Source organism: Onthophagus taurus, chromosome 5 (genome assembly GCF_036711975.1).
Source record: "Onthophagus taurus isolate NC chromosome 5, IU_Otau_3.0, whole genome shotgun sequence".
Lineage (NCBI taxonomy): Eukaryota > Metazoa > Arthropoda > Insecta > Coleoptera > Scarabaeidae > Onthophagus > Onthophagus taurus.
Genome location: NC_091970.1, coordinates 4,333,098 through 4,349,322, shown reverse-complemented (window position 1 = coordinate 4,349,322; position 16,225 = coordinate 4,333,098). Strand labels below are relative to the sequence as shown.

At 29.9% G+C, this 16,225-nt stretch overlaps 2 protein-coding genes across 4 annotated transcripts; one reads left to right on the top strand and one right to left on the bottom strand.

The window, feature by feature from the left end:
* Positions 1–13: 13 nt before the first annotated feature.
* LOC111426399 (Pericentrin-like protein) lies at positions 14–10,506 on the top strand. 3 transcript variants are annotated; one of them, XM_023060900.2, is made up of 12 exons: positions 14–314; positions 435–1,043; positions 1,099–1,563; positions 1,614–1,958; positions 2,008–2,189; positions 3,780–4,524; positions 5,186–5,353; positions 5,465–5,524; positions 5,775–6,275; positions 6,331–6,498; positions 6,878–9,954; positions 10,232–10,506. In XM_023060900.2, exons 1-12 carry the CDS (start codon positions 276–278, stop codon positions 10,338–10,340), a joined length of 6,468 nt encoding a protein of 2,155 aa, XP_022916668.2. In that variant the 5' UTR covers positions 14–275; the 3' UTR covers positions 10,341–10,506. The 3 variants fall into 3 exon arrangements, with proteins under 3 accessions (XP_022916668.2, XP_022916669.2, XP_022916670.2); XM_023060901.2 differs by lacking the exon at positions 5,465–5,524; XM_023060902.2 differs by lacking the exons at positions 5,186–5,353; positions 5,465–5,524 and having other exon boundaries at positions 15–314.
* LOC111426594 (uncharacterized) lies at positions 10,494–15,843 on the bottom strand. Its single transcript, XM_023061201.2, has 3 exons — positions 15,717–15,843; positions 11,314–11,564; positions 10,494–11,260 (listed from the first exon to the last, which is right to left on the bottom strand). Exons 1-3 carry the CDS (start codon positions 15,841–15,843, stop codon positions 10,529–10,531), a joined length of 1,110 nt encoding a protein of 369 aa, XP_022916969.2. The 3' UTR covers positions 10,494–10,528.
* Positions 15,844–16,225: the final 382 nt, after the last annotated feature.

The window sequence follows — 16,225 nt, the reverse complement described above, 5'->3', positions numbered from 1 at the left end:
TTAATTAAAAAGATAAATTAATGTAATCGATTTGTATTAATCAAGATTTTATCGAGATTTAATTATTTACAAAAATAAAGATTTTACTCAAATTTCTTTAAACTTTACTCAAATCGTGTCATCACCATGGAAACGAAATAGTGGCCGTTAAAAACAGAGGTGACATAAGTTAACCTCAAAATTATTTGCTTTATTTTTTTATAAAAAACGATTTAATTGGGACTAATTATTACTATTATTTAAAGATAACGATTTAAATCATTTCCCCTTTAACGATGGACGAATCGGATAAAAAAGAAGACAACCCTGAAACCGTAAGTTTAAAAATAGATTGCTAAAACATATGTATACATTTCTGGAATGCCCGTTTCCCCCTTTTTGTTGCCCCTTATTTCTTTCGTCGTCTAAATTTAACGTTGAGCGGTATTTTACAGCACGGCAAATCAAAACAGAAGAGAGAAATCCTTTTAAGCGACGATTCCACATCGATCAGTTTGAATTCGTTTGATCTTCCCGATAACACAAAACCTCAAGAAGCCGTTTCCGAGTCATCTACAATATCGGAGCATTTAGATTCGCTTCAAAGTGGAATAGAAAACGATCGATCTTTATCGGAAATTAGCTTAAAACAAGATTTTATTGATAATGTAAATGACTACGAACGTATAAATAAATCCGAATTAAGTTTAAGTTGTAATAGTGACGGAAACGAAGCTGCAAATAACGTTCAAAGTATCTTAAATGAAATTTTAAAGGATAAACAATTTTCTTCGCGAAGTGATGGAACTAAAATTGAAAAAAGTGATTCATGTAGTAGTAGAGACGTTAGTTTAAATATTTTCGAAGGTGTTAGTTTAGATGATAGCAGTATTAATAATTATGTAAGTAAGTTAAAAGGGTTTAATCCAAGCGATGAAGGGATAAAAGTAAAAGGATCAAGTAGAAAAAACTCCGAATTGGGTAATTTAAGTGTTGAGTTTGATGCATCGAGTGTTACGAGTGCAACGGAATATAAATGTTATCAAGATGATTCTTCTAATAAGGTATATTAATAATTATTCGAGAACATAACCTCACTTATTTATTCTTATTTGTCAGATTGTGAATTATCAGGACGCAATTTCTCATCGAGATCGTCAAATTCGCCACTTAGAGGATATTCTTCAACAAATGTGCGAAAATCGTGACGAGTTACAAAAGCAAAGTGAAAATTTTGTGAGCAAAATCCACCAATTAGAGAAACAATTAAAAGAACATTCAACAGAAATCAAACAACATCAATGCGTTAGTGATACTGAACAATGGAGTCCAAATAGGAAAGTTAATTTAAAATCAACTCACTCAACGGATTCTTTGGTAGAGATCGAATCAAGTTTGGATCAAGAGAGAAGCGAAAAAGTAAGCGGAATGGGTATCAACAAAATTTTTCGGAAGCTTGAGCAGGTTTTGAGCCCACATCAATTGGTAATTTTGAGTGAGTTGAAAAATTATTTTGAATTTTACGTTCAAAAACGAATCGATGTGGTTCAAGATGAACATAAAAAGGAAATTAAAGAAATCGAGGTAAAAATATGATGTCATAAAATTAAATTTTTATTTAAGTATATTTATAGGTTGAATTAAAAAAAGAATTGGGTGATAAACACAATCAAGAATTAGAAGATTTAAGAACTTATTATGAAAAGAAATGTGTCGAATTAGAAAAAAATTACTCAGAAGAAATTAATCGAAAAATGTTAAACGATTCATCGAATCAAATGGCTTATGATCAACATTTGGGGCCTGGCGGTGATACTAAATTAGAATTGAAACATCTCCAAAACAATTTAACATCTCAAGAAGTAATTAGTAATGAGTTTGAAATTGTTGATGTTGTTAAAAGCTACGAACGTCGGTTACAAGAGCAAATCGATTTAGCTCGAATTGATATTTTTAAAAACTTAATGCAAGAAATTAAGGTAAATTAATATTAGTTATTTATACATTATTATCAAGGTAATTTTGCAGAAATTATCTCAATATTCCGATGATACTTACTGGCCGAGAGAGTTACTTCAAATAAAGCGGTGTTTCCAAGAAAAATATGAAAGCGAAATTGAAAATTTAAAAGAAAAACACGATGAGGAGGTGAAAAATTTAAAAGATTCTTTTAAAGAAAATGAAAAAGAAGGGGAAGTTTCGATTGATAGGTAAGTTATTTTGAGGTTAAATTCTAGTTGTGCTATTCAATAAAAGATGGCGCTATTATAAAAATGATTTATTGAATATTTTTTCGTTTACGTTTTTTTCGTAAATAATTTTCTTTTTTTCTTCTTGGGGCAAATTCAATGAAACGTTTATTTTTCGAAAATAAATTTGGAACATTCTCCACCAATTGTGTCGTATACTGCAATATTTTTCCCTCCAATTTTTGAATTTTCTGGTTAACGTCACACAACTGATCTTTGTGTAATTTAATCGCGTGCTTTTCACAGTGTTTTTGCTCTCTCAAACGTCTTATTCGATTTTTAAGCTCATCGATATCGTAATTTAGTTGAGGTAACATTATTTTTAAATAAAATAAATAAATTTAGGTACTCGTAATTTTGACAGATTAAAATAAACAACAAATTGAAAAGAATCGAAGTGATCGTTAGAAAAATTTGATTACGTCAAAATTTGGTGGACATTTTTTTTTAATTTAAACAAAATTGATTAAATAAATTTTTAAAAAATAAAAATGGGTTGGGTTAAAGGTTCTGATAAAGAAAAAACGATGGAATCTATTCAGGTGAAATTGGAGGAGAATCAGGAGAAATTGCACAATTACACGGAGGCTAAGAAACGGCTTGAACAAACCATCGAAAAGAATTTCCGTGAAATTAAATGTTTGAACGGCCGTATTGAAAACGTTGAGGAAGAAATCGAACGGTTAGTGCAAGAAGCGGCGACGAATGAATTTCGGGACCGAGCGAAAAAGGAATTGGCCCTCATCAGAAATGAAAGTGTCAACTTTCAGAAGCAATTTTTTTAAAAATTTATATTTTTTCTCGCTATTTTTCGTCGTCGGGTTATTAATTATTGATCTTATTTGTGGTTACTTTGTAAATTTTTAATGTTTTTTGATATTAAAATTTGAAACGTAAATTTTTCGAAATGTCATTTTTTAGAAACGTCAACTTAAGAAACGTCAAATTTAATAAGAAAATAAAATACACTTAATTTTTTGAAATCAAATACAAAATCATTTTTGTTAATCAATCACACGGTCTTTTACACTTCATTTCTTTGCACTCTTCTAATTTTTTCATTTTATCTTCGATTCGTCGTTTGTACTTTTTCAATTCGCAGTCCATGTATTTTTTGTCCTCCTTAATCATTTCGATTTCCTCTTGCATTCTTCGTTTGCTCTCCATGTTTGCCTGCGATGTAATGAGCTTTTCGATTTTGCACTCCAATTGATGAATCCGTTCGTCGATGCATCGTATTTCATCCAAAGCTTTCATCAATTCGCATTCGTAATTTTTTTTGGTGTCAATGAAACACTGCAGTTTTTCGTCGGCTTTTTTCAAGCGTTGTTCGTCGACGTGTATGCTATAACAATTTCGGGATTGTGGGGCGGAACCACCCTGGTCAAGCTTTCGTTTTTTACATGTTGACGGCAACGATTCTTCACTGGAATTTTTGGACGTTACCATTTTTAATTTTGATAAATAAATTGTGTTTTTTTTTGGCACGAAACTTCAATTTTATTTGATATTTTATTGACAACTCAGTTTATTATTTTTTGGTTGTTACAGGGATGGTTTAAAAAAATCAAACGTGATTTTAAAAAACATCATTAACGAATTATTGAAATATTTCACCAAATGCGAGGACGAATTAAATAAAACATTAATCGATGAAATTTTAAAACAGGGATTCGAAAATAATCAACTCGACCAAAACGAAACCCTTGATAACTCTTCGATAACCGAAAGTTTCATAAAACGAGTCCATTTTACCCCTAATTTAAACTTCATTGATTCATCGATAGATTCGGTTGATTTTAAAAATGAACTCGGAACTTGTTTGGATCGTTTAAAGTCGGATGCAAACACTATTTTAGCATTATCATCAAACATAAATCAAAAACCTCACAAAAACGACGATTTTTTGTTAGAAAGTAACCAATTGAAGGAGGCAAAAGAATATATTAAAACGTTAGAATCGGAACGAAATCATTTAGAGAACCAAATCGAACACTTTATGGTAAAACAAAAAACTTTAGAGAAAGATTTAGAGAATTCCAATCGAAAAATTACTGAATTAATTGAATGTGGACGTAATGAAATCGTTTCGGAAGGTTACGGAGAGAGTAGCTTGGACGGCAAACCGGGGAAAATCGGAAATTTAATCGAGTTACAAGAAAAAGCAAGAAATTTAGCCGCCGAATGGAAAAGTGGGGCGGATCACCCGCTTTTAGAGTTAATCGAGGAACTATGTAGGGAAGGGGAACGAATCGATGATGAATCGAAGAAAGAAAAAAGGGATTTAATACAACAGGTAGGTTAAAAATTAAAGAATTACCTCAGGTTGGTACCATTGTTTTTTTGAAAGTCATTTTCTTATTCATAAACATAACCTCATTTATAATTTTTAATCGAATTTATTTAATTCCTTAAAATTTTTGTTAAAGTAAATTTATTAAAAGTGATTAATGAAATCTTCCGAATAGTCATTTAGTTGCATTGACACATTTTTAGTTTTAATTTTTACATTTTAAATTAAATTATGAGTTTAGGTTGGTGCCACTTCTCGTTTCAAACGTCATTTTTTAAAAAGTCATTTTCTTATTCATAAACATAACCTCATTAATAATTTTTAATCGTATTTATTTAATTTCATAAAATATCCGATAAGTACAAAATAAATCCAATAAAAGTTAATTAAACTCCTTTAATTTAATTCAATATATTTTAAATAAATATTGTATTAACTAAAGATGTCGCCAAAAGAAAGCTTAATTAAACCCTTAAATTTCATTTTAATCGCTTTTAAAGCACGAATTCTTCGCCTTCTAACTCATAATAACTTGTTTTCTCGTTCGTGTTGTTTTTGTTGTTGGAATAAACCCGAAATCGGTGTTGTTTTTAAAATTTGAGGTTATGTACGATTGAGTTTATAAAATTTTTGCTTTTGCAATGTGCTCTTTCGCTACGTTTAGATAGAAGCTGCCGAGAAAAAGTTGCGATCGACGAATCGTTTTTTGGAAGAACAAGCGATGGAGCGCGAACAAGAACGGAGCGATGCCCAAAAAGAAATTGAAAGTTTGAACGAAATCCTTAAAGAAAAAGAAAAAGAGAAGCAAAATCGTAATTTAATGGTTAAAGAGGTGTGTACAGGCTTTATTAATTTTCTGTTGAGGCGCTTTAAGCTTTTATTTAACATGGTAAATGGGATTAATTTTTGTGTAGTAACTTTTTGGATTTTTGCACTTATTTAGGATGGAATTTGGAAGCTTAACGAATGCTGCCACAACGCCATAAATTTTGTTAATAGCACCGTGAGTTTTATTTTTAAATTTATTAAAAAAAAAACATCCTCTTTCATCTTCTTAAACACCCCGTTTCTATTCTATAATTAAGTGACGTTCTATTTTGGAACCTTTTCCGTTCGCGCTTGGATCTGATGCACTTTTAGTCTTAAGTTAGAACTTAAAGAGAGCTTGTAGCTACATAAATACATTAAATTTAAATCCAAAAAATGTTTATCATGGTTTTAAAATCAATTTTTTTCGTTTCACGTCCAAATAGGTCGAACATCTCGAGCGTCAAATGCACGAAATGACCCGATTACAAGAATTGAGCCAGGCTAAACATCAAATAATTGAAACGGAACGTAAAGAAGCGATTGATAAAATTTCCGATTTGAGGGATATTATTAGGGATTTGGATAATCAAGTGAAAGAGAAAACGATTTCTGAAAACGAGTTAAAAGAGATCATTTCGAAATTGAATCCGGTTGTTAAACAACAATCGGAGACGATTGACGAGCTTTACGAGCAACTAGAAAATTATAAATTAGGCCCGGATGTGGAGTTTTTTAAGGGAAAAATCGTCGCTTTAGAAAAGGAAGCTCAACAATTGAGGTTAAACAGCGAATTGGCTGGAAGCGAAGGGGTTATTAAGGAAATCCAAGTAAGATTGTACGAATTAGAGAGTTCCATCGATAAAAAAACTCGGGATTTGGAAGGATTGCATTCGTCATCGACAGGGTGTTCAACTCCATCGGATGAGATGTCTTATAGGGACCAAGTAATTCTTTCGTGTTACGAAATTGCAAATTTATATTTTATTATTTCATTTTTAGGTTCGCCCAAACACCCCCGGAGCCGTTTTCGATGAGTGTGACGTTCCCCTTCAACAATTAGCCCGGTTAAAAGAAAAATTAATTAAACATTCCCGAGCCGAAGATGCGGCCGTCAAAAGAATTCGCGATTTAGAGATGCAATTGAGTAGTACTAAACAGGAATTGGAGGTAAATAAATTATTTTAAACAAATATAAAAATGTTATTCAAATGTGTGTTGTTCGGTTTTAGTGTATAATTACAGGAAACTAATAATCGTTTTTATTCGAGCAAGAGAGAGGGCGCGCTTTAATAATTTATAAAAATTACGTTTATGTTCTTTTTTATTTCTTAATAATTAATTATATTGTTGTTTTTGAACCGTTTTATAAAATATTGATTAGATATTGAATTTTTTTGATAATTATGAACGATTATGATTGTTTAAAAAACGAAAATTAAACTGTAGGGGTTTGACAGAAAATATAACCTTAACGGCGTTTTGACGCCGTTAAGGTTATATTTTTGAATTTTCTTCTTAATTTTACACTTTTTATTCATTTTTTTAGGATTCTCAAAATGAGAAGGATCTTCTTCAAGCCCAAGTAACTGAGCAAATAGTTTTATTGTCCTCGTTACAAATGCGTCTGGACGAGCAACGGTTAAAAGCCGAACAAAATCAGAAACAAGCAAACACATCTTTGGAATTAAAAATTTACGATTTAGAGAATGAGATACAAGAATTAAAGGATACGATGCATGCTAAAGATAAAAATTTAAAGCAATTAAATAAAGTAATTGATGAGACTAAGAAACGGTTAGAAGATCGGGAAAAAGAACTAAATAATCGGGAGGATGATGAGATTTTATTAAATTTTGAGAAGGAGATGATTAAATTGAAGGAGGAGAATAGGTTTTTAAAAACAAAGATTGAAAGCGATGCTCAAAACGCTCAAATTTTACCTGGATTAGTGGATAATATTATTGCAGATAAAAACTCGGATATAGAAAAGTTAAGGTTAAAATTAGATGATACTCAAAAGCAGTTAGAATCGTTTTTATCATTAAATTTAGATTACGATCAACTAAAACATATCAGTAGAATGAAAAGTTCCGAAAGGGGTTTCTCGGATTTTCTTAATTTAACTCCTATCGCAAGAAGAAACGAAAATATAATCGATAGCATCGAAAATTCAATGAATTTCAACCCGAGGAATCCAAACGAAACCAAAATCGATTTTAATTTAGTCCAAAACTCGACGGAAATCCAACACAAAAAGGTTCATTTCGATGACGAGGTAAAATTGGAAACAAAAATTCAAGAACTTACCGAAAATGTGTTAAAATTGGAAGAAAATTTAAAAGAATTAAAAGAAAACTTTGAAATCGAAAGGAAATCGCTTCAATTAGAACTAGCCGAAAAGAAAATGAAACTCGGTGAGGTTGAAAATGAATTAAAATCATCTGTTGATGATCACAAAAGAAAAGACGAGATGTATTTTAATCTAGCAAAGGAAAAACGCGATTTTGAGATAAAAATTAACGAAATTAATCGCGTTTTTGAGGAGAAAAATGGGGTAATTAAACAACTTGAAGAAAAAATTAGAAAGATGAATGAAAATTTGATTGAAATCGATCAAATTAAAGCTGATTTACATCTAAAAGAGAACGAATTGATTCAGATAAATACAAATAACGAAAGTAAAAATAAAGAAATCGAGAAATTATTGAAAGAAATTAAATGTTTCGAAGGGAAAATGAACGAAAATGAAGTTGAAATGAGAAAATTAAATGATTTAATCGTTGATAAGAACTGTGAAATTGAAATCTTGAACGAAGATATTCTCCGGTATCAAAACGATCTTCAAGATTTAAAAGGTCAAGAAGAAATTTCCGAAAAAAATATCGAAATAATTAAATTAAAATCGATTCAAGACGATTTAAAAAAAGAAATTATTCATCTTCAAGAATATCTACAAGAAAAAGACAACATAATCGAGCAAATGCAAAAAGATACGGTTAGTTTACACACAAATTTAGAAACGATTCAATCAAAAATACAAGAAACGGGAAATATCGTTGATTTAAGAAAACGATTGCAAGAAGAGAAACATTTAAATGCAATATTAAAAGAGGAAATTGATTCATTGAAGAGTTCTGAAAAAGAAGAAAAATGTTCGTCAATTGAGGATATTCGAGGAGAAGTACAAAAACAATTAGAAGTTTCGGCTCATTTAGATTTAAATTTAATACAAGCTTTAAGTTCCGAGGACGAGAAAGATTTAAGAAAGAATGAAATAAATCGCTTAAAAATTGAGTTAGAAAAAAGTGAGGTTATGTTAGAGAGTGAACGTCAAAATGTTGTCAAATTAAATACGCTTTTAGAAAAAGAAAGGTTTTTATTAAACTCGATACAAATCGAAGATTCTAATTTAATCGAACAATTAAGAATTAAATTTGAGAGCGTTTTAGATCAAAAGGATGAATTGGAATCGATTTTGGACCAAGAAAAAAAGATTCGCTTCGAGTTAGAAAATGAGGTCAGAAAATTAAAATGTGATTTAAGTTCGAGCACGACTGAATATAAAAAATTACCGAGTTTAGAATCACAAGAAATTGTTAAGTTGAAAGAGGAAATTAATCTATGTAATGAGAAAAATGAAAATTTACAAAGTGAAGTTAGAAACTTAAAGAGATCTAAAGACGAATTAAACTCGAATTTGAAGTACACAAAAGAAATGTTGGGCTTAAAACTAAAAGAATTGGAAAATTTTGAGATAAAACTACAAAATTATAAGATAAAAGAAGAGAATTTAAAGGAAAAATTAAGTGAGGTTAAGTTTGAGCTGGATCGGAAATGTGAAGAAACACAAAATAATCGGATTTTATTGAATCAAATGGAGGAGGAGAGGATTAATTTAAAGAAGGATCAAATTATTTTAAATGAGCGTATTAGAGAATTGGAGGAAGATTCGAAAATTAATGATATTTTAAACGAAGAAAAAAATGTTAACTTAAATTCACCAGTTCCTGAAAAATTATTGAATAAAATGCGTGAATTAACAATCGAAATTAAACAACAAATGGAAGAAAATAAGATTTTAACAAACAATTTAACTAAAATCGCTTTGGAACGATCAAAACTTTTAGACAAAATTCGTCGATTAGAACAAATTAATACAAATTTGAATTATCAAAACCCTCAAAATCATAAATCGCATCAACTTTTCGCTAAATATCTTCGAGCAGAAAGTTATCGGAAAGCTTTAATTTATCAAAAGCATTTTTTAATTAAGTTATTAGCGTCTTATCAAAAAATTAATACCAACGTAAACGTTTTTCAACCTAAACACCCCATTAAAATAACCGAACCTATCAAAAAATTTAAAAGTTGTGTTATTGCGATTATTGCTATGAAAAGAATGAAGTTTATGGTTCGGAGATGGCATACAGGGGTTAGAAATTATTCGAGTGATGAGAGGTATCACGAAAATGGTACAAAAAATGATTATGAGATGAAATTTGAAGTTGGACAACCTGTTTCGAGTCAAAATTTTCGACGGGGTGAATCAAGGTCGCCCCAATTGATGGGTTCTTCTTGGTCGGGGAGTTCGCCACCACAAAAAGAAAGGCCTTTAAGCACACAGTAAGTTTGATTTTTTTTTATAATAAAAATTAAGTTGTACATGATCAGAATTACGTCCCAATAAGAAATTAATTTCAAATTGACCATCAAGTTGTTGATTCAGCCAAGAGATGTCCTCATTTCATATACTTAAAGTTGGAGTGGGGATTTTTGTATTTATAGGTTATGTTCTAAAGTTATTTGCTGTAAGAAGCAAATAGGGAAATTTGTTAAAATGAAATGTTTTGGTTTTAATTTAAGAAAATTTATTTTTACATATATTTAATTTTTGTTTTAGAAGCGATTTTGCACCCCTTCAAACCCCGCTACTCCTTTCGGAATATGTGCAAAGATTCGATGAGATGCAAAAACGGCTTGGATTGACGTTTGAGAAAATAAATAACTAATTTTTGTTGTGTTAAAAGTAAGGTTAAGTTGACAAGTAGATATTTCTAGTCACTTTGTTTTAAAATTATCTTTGTATTTTTTGTATTTTGTGATAATTAAGAATAATTGTAGGTTAGATTTAAAAAGTGCCTTTAATGAAATAAAAATAATGATTTCTTTTTAAAATCGTTTTATATTAATCAAAAAGTTAAGTTTTAAGTACACGATAAAATTTATTGCTTTTAATGTTAACATGTTGAGTTGAGTCTTTATCGTAATCATCTTTTAAGCTTCTTGTTTCAAAATACTGACAAATTTCTTTTACGGGGGCGCTATTAAAACTCAAATCGTGTAAAGATTTAGCCCTCTTCGTTGCACCTCCACCTTCGAGTTTTTGCGAAACATCCTCTGTACTTCTCACTTTTCTTCCTAGGCGACACAACGTTTCAAACAGTAACAATTTCTCTTTAACGGGGACATAATTTTCGGAATTTTGACACTTTTTTAATAACACCTCCACGGAATTTTCATCGGAAGCTTTAGGTTCCGTTGAATTTCTTGACACAGCGTTACAAGATTTACTTCTTATCCTTAATTTTTCATGCGTAACGTTTTTATGGATTATACTTGATGATGATGTTGGAATCGGGGATAAATATCTTCGATGTCTTTTGTCGAAATCAGTTACTTTTGGTAAAACAGTTTCTTTTTGTTGTGTTAATAAAATTTTTGGCTCTTTTATTTGTACTTTCGATTTATTTAAACATTTTATTATCGTATCGTCGATACGATTATAATTAGCGTTTTCATCTTCCTTCGTACCCCAACATTTCTGAATCGTTAAGATATCAAAGTATTTGATGTCTTCTAAAGGAGTTTGTCGTATCAATTCTATTGCTATTGCTTTTACCCATGTATCAAACGAGGATTCCGTCGTTGTCTAAAAAAAATAATGTTAAATTGGTGAATATACAAGAAAATAATTTTCCTAACCTGCAAAGTGACAACAATGTTTTGTCCTCGGATTAGTGATAAGCTATTCGGTAACGATCCCGCTGATAAACTAAGTCTTCTTAAAGGGATTTTTAAACTTGTCGGTTTAATTTCTTGATTATGGTTATTACTTGTCCCAGAATCGCCGCAATTATTGCTGTTGCTGCAACCCACCAATAATTGACCTCCTCTAATACAGACTTTACGCGGACTCCAAGGTTGTTCTTTTCCATACTTGACCAACAATTCACCTACGATAAAACAATTAAAAAAGGTGTACAAAAGAAATTCTTTTATTCATGGGCGTATTATGTCGCAATAATGAGGAATTTATAAAAAATTCAAATACAATAAAGACAGATGTTCCTAGTCGTTTTAAAAGTCGTCGTTACGCAAACAACGAAGAAGAATATCGATTGTTGTTGTTAAAAGGTTAATAAAAAATAATTTAATAATTCAAAATGTCAAAATTTTGACGTTTATGTTGACAGTTTGATTTTTATTTTTGACAGTTAATTTTTACACTTAATTTTAAAGGTTAACCTTTATCATGTTGCGCGTTAAAATTGAAAAAAAAATCCCAATACAATCATATCTATAAGTAACATTAAAAAAACCTTACAAAAACGTGTTTGTTTTTGATACGTCTCGCGTCGATGTGTTTATATTTATTTTACACAAAGTTCTTTGGCCTAAAACTCGTACATACATACATGAATGAGACGCATTCAACTTATCGAATAAAAAATATTTATCTATAGATAGAGATAAACACTTGGAGACGATTACTTCTTAAATTGGTTCTCTATTTCTTGTATGACGTTTAAAACAAAACCAAAAATGTTTAATAAAGTTGGATGTAACTTTCTCGTTCCGCCAGCTTTAGACTGAAAGTCGCCGACTGAAATTACGGGCCGTACACAAGTGGTATTAGGGGGTATAATTAGATGAAAGTATCGCGGAAAATTCATCAACGAACGGTAAAAACGCGCCTGGATGTATACAGTTTTAATAATGAAGTCGCGGAAAGAAATAAAAAGTAGTTATAAAGAACTAGTTACCGTGACCGATGAGGAAAATGTCCTTTTCGTTAATAAATCTCAATTGTACTTGTTTTTTTAAATGGTTGTTATTATGGGAATAAAAAGATTGTTAAAAATAAAAAATTTATTGTTTATTCAAAGTAAGAAGGTTGTTTGAAAGCAGCTAACGTTTCCACCGGGTGTAATATGAATCGAGTTTAGTGATCGATATGATAATGAACTTCATGGTCGTTTTAAAGTGTGGGTAGGTATTTTGAAATGCGATCGGAAATTAAATAATCGTGGGTATTCAAAAATCGTTTAACAAGATTTAAGAAACGATTCGTTTAACAATTAAAAACGAGGGGCAAAAAATAAACCGGTTTTAACAAGGAAGGTTTAGGTGCATTATTTTTTTCATTTTATCTAAGAAAAGATAACGTTTCGTAATCCAAAGTATTTCCTGTACAGATAAAAAGTTGATGTTTTAAAGTCTTAAAATGAAGCAGAGTTTTAAAAGATAAAACAGTAAAAAAATTTACCTTAATGAACAAATTATTTATAGGTTACCTGTCAACTTGACATAAAAGTCAAAATGACGTTATCGATGACAGTTGTTAATGTCAAAATAAAATAATTCATATTTAATAAGATTTTTTGCCCAAGAACGATTTCGTATCAAAACGTTGTAGAATCTTCCATAATTAACGATTTCGTGTTAATATATCAAATTAAGTACCTTTTTTAATCAAATTTGACGTTATAGATGATATAATTTTCCAAAACTGACCATTTCGTGTTAATATATTTGCGATTTGAGGCGAAATCAAATAAAATATACGTAATACAATTTCTTTTTACAGCTTAAAATATCTTTCCGCGCAAACATTAAGTAACACCAATTAAATAAGACTTTCGTAACGTTTCGTACAGGATGTCGTTTTAGAAATTGCAAACTTTTTACTATCTAAGTGATTTCCTCCTATTTAATTTGGTTTATTCGTTACAAATTTGTTATCAAAGGAATTGTCATATCTCCTATAATACTTTATATAAATAACTCATACATTAACCAATGATTTCTCATAAATGTATAAATAACCAGTTCTACATTTCGGCACTGATTATTCACAACAATTACCAAGAATTAATTATTTATAAACCCACAAAGTTATCAACATTATTTTAAAATTCAAAAAATATAAGTTTATTGCGAATTTAATCGATTTCATCGCAATTTCCTGCTGCAATTTCGTATAACAACATATTCAACAATAATTATTAAAAAAAAAACGACTTTACAGTTTCACTTTCGTTTTATGCAACAAGAACCGTATGTTTCTGTAACTTATTGCTCTATTAATTTTTTGCAATTATTTTAAAATCGTTTTATTCCAAAGAGGAGAAATTAAATCATAGTAGTATAATTTTATTCGAATAATCTTAAAGAGATTCATCCCCTTTAAACTTTTTAAGAATGGGGTTAGGAGAAGCAGGTTAGGGTGTGAAAATAAGGGGGTTTTAGAAGAATAAGGAACGGTGAAGGTTCCCATATTAATAAAAATAAAAAAATCGAAAAGAGAAAGAAGTTGAACCCTTAAACGGAGTCTTTAAATCTCAAACGGGGCTTTTTTCAAGCTAAGTCCATTATAACAACACAACCAACCCTGTTGTACAAAGGTTTTTAAAGGCAAAAAAATTAACCCTCTTTTGATCACTTTTCAAGACGATTTTAAATCATCCCTTAGTCAACTATTTAAGATAATCCTTCTTATATTTTAAAATTTATATTTAAATTAAATATAACCTAAAATTTATTTGACGTGTATTAAATCGAAAATAAGAACGCACCCTTGGGGTACGTTCCGATGTTCCGATTTCAATTAATTAAACGTCAATAAAATGAACTTGTCAATTTGACGTTTGTTGTCTTTCAAATTTAACGTGTTAATTATTAGAGAAATTAAATTTAAACCAGCAAGTCAGCTTATAAATTAACACGGTAGCTAAAACGGAAATTCCTAGAAGCGGTTCATTTCCAAAGAAATTCATAACGGCACCGATTTTCCAATTAAACCGTTTTAAAGTCGAAACTATTTGGGAATACAACAAATAACGGTAATACCAAATGAAAAGGAAACCGATTGAGCAATTTTAAAAGATGCATGGAACAGAAAGAAAAGGAAAAAACACTTTAAACACGGTAGATGAATAGATTAAAGCGATTAAAGAACAAAGAAACATCTAAACATATCTTTAATAAAACGAGAATTGCATCCATTTCAAGGTAATCATTAATCCCATTTAGATGACTCAAAAAAGTGAGTATTTTGACAGTTACAAAAACATTTTTAAGAATCTAAATCTTCATTTACGCACAATTTAACACCACAACAACAAGAATATACCTGCCCTTTTTTGTCACTTTCAACATCTGCTCTAACCATTTCTAAAAATAAAAATGAAATTGAAACCTTTATTTCAATTCAAAATCATTTTGTTACTAAAAACACGTGTTTTAATTTTTGTTCAAACGTCAATAAATGACAGTTATAAAATCTAACCTTCATACATTTTGACAACGTCAGATTAATTACAAGTGGGGATTTTTTGTTTGAAACTATTAAAGCAAATTGGTCTAAAACAAATAATTAAATACGAACTTTACACTCAATAATGATTTGTGTGGCTTTAAAACGGAGAAAATTGCATGCATAACTAATCAATAAGAAAACTAATCGATGTGAAACCAGTTAACGTCGTTTATTAAGCGTGTTTATTTGCAAAAGTGCGTCTTGTTTTAAATGGTACACAAATTCGAAAACGATCATTAATAAACATTAAAGTTTTCTATTACTTTCCCCTTTCTTGTTTGCTTAAACGGTTTAAAATAAATATTAATAATTTAAATAATCAAATTAGAGTATTTTGATTTTAGTCGAAACGTCAATAAGTGACAGATGTAAAAATCATAATTAAAATTTTGCAATCTTATAAACGTAATTAAAAAAATAAACATTAATTAATGATAATTAATTAAATAAAAATTAGCATTTTATCACTTTAGTCTATTATGTTTTATTTTTTGGTGAATTACGAATATAATTAAATTAATCGAATTGGAGGATTTTGATTTTAGTTCAAACGTCAATAAATGAATTGTCATAATTCTATTTCTAACCTTAATTTAAAATTTGACAATGTCAAAAATAAGGAAGAAAACAGGAAGTGTATTAAATTAAAGAAAAATAATAAATAAAGATTGTGTTTCACACGCTGAATCACCGAAACTGAAACCACATCTGTGCAGCGAAAAAGAAACAAAAAAAAATGGTAATAATAATCTTTCGTTATTAAAATTTTAATTAAAAATTGTTTTACCACTTAATCTATTTCTGTTCTGGTGATCTTTATTCAACTTGAAATTGGTGTCTTCTGTTTTTCGAACTTCCGAAATAACCCTGGGACACGCTTCGTACGGATGAATAAAAGGACTGGCAACTAGCATTATTAAAAAAAATAATAATTCAAATCAAAACACGCGCACAAAGAACACCAAACCACAAAGAAAAATTAAAATCAAATTAAACTTTTTTTTAAATTAAAACATTGTCCAAATTTTGCGTCGTTAAACATAAATAACGATTTGTGAAATGAATTATTAAACGATGTGCATCGGCGCGCTGTTCGAACGAAACTAAAACGACATCGTTTTCTAAACGAGAGAGTCGGAGTCAGCTGGATCTTGGGTTAGAGATGCGGGTTTCTTTGTGGAACCGGGGTTTGTTGAGTGGAGGGTACGTTTCCGTTTTAAAGGCTGTGGGGTAAAAATTTGTTATTTTACACACCAATTTCTAATATTTAATCATTATTTGAGTATCAAAAATTCA

Excerpts from the sequence above, each read along its gene's own strand:
- LOC111426399 (XM_023060900.2), top strand. The coding sequence starts at position 276 with ATGGACGAATCGGATAAAAAAGAAGACAACCCTGAAACC. Across the intron at positions 5,525-5,774 it reads TAAATTTTGTTAATAGCACC|GTCGAACATCTCGAGCGTCA; the intron begins GTGAGTTTTATT and ends ACGTCCAAATAG. Across the intron at positions 6,499-6,877 it reads GTACTAAACAGGAATTGGAG|GATTCTCAAAATGAGAAGGA; the intron begins GTAAATAAATTA and ends TCATTTTTTTAG.
- LOC111426594 (XM_023061201.2), bottom strand. The coding sequence starts at position 15,843 with ATGCTAGTTGCCAGTCCTTTTATTCATCCGTACGAAGCGTGTCCCAGG. Across the intron at positions 11,565-15,716 it reads GAACAGAAATAGATTAAGTG|GTGAATTGTTGGTCAAGTAT; the intron begins GTAAAACAATTT and ends GTTTTATCGTAG. Across the intron at positions 11,261-11,313 it reads ACATTGTTGTCACTTTGCAG|ACAACGACGGAATCCTCGTT; the intron begins GTTAGGAAAATT and ends TATTTTTTTTAG.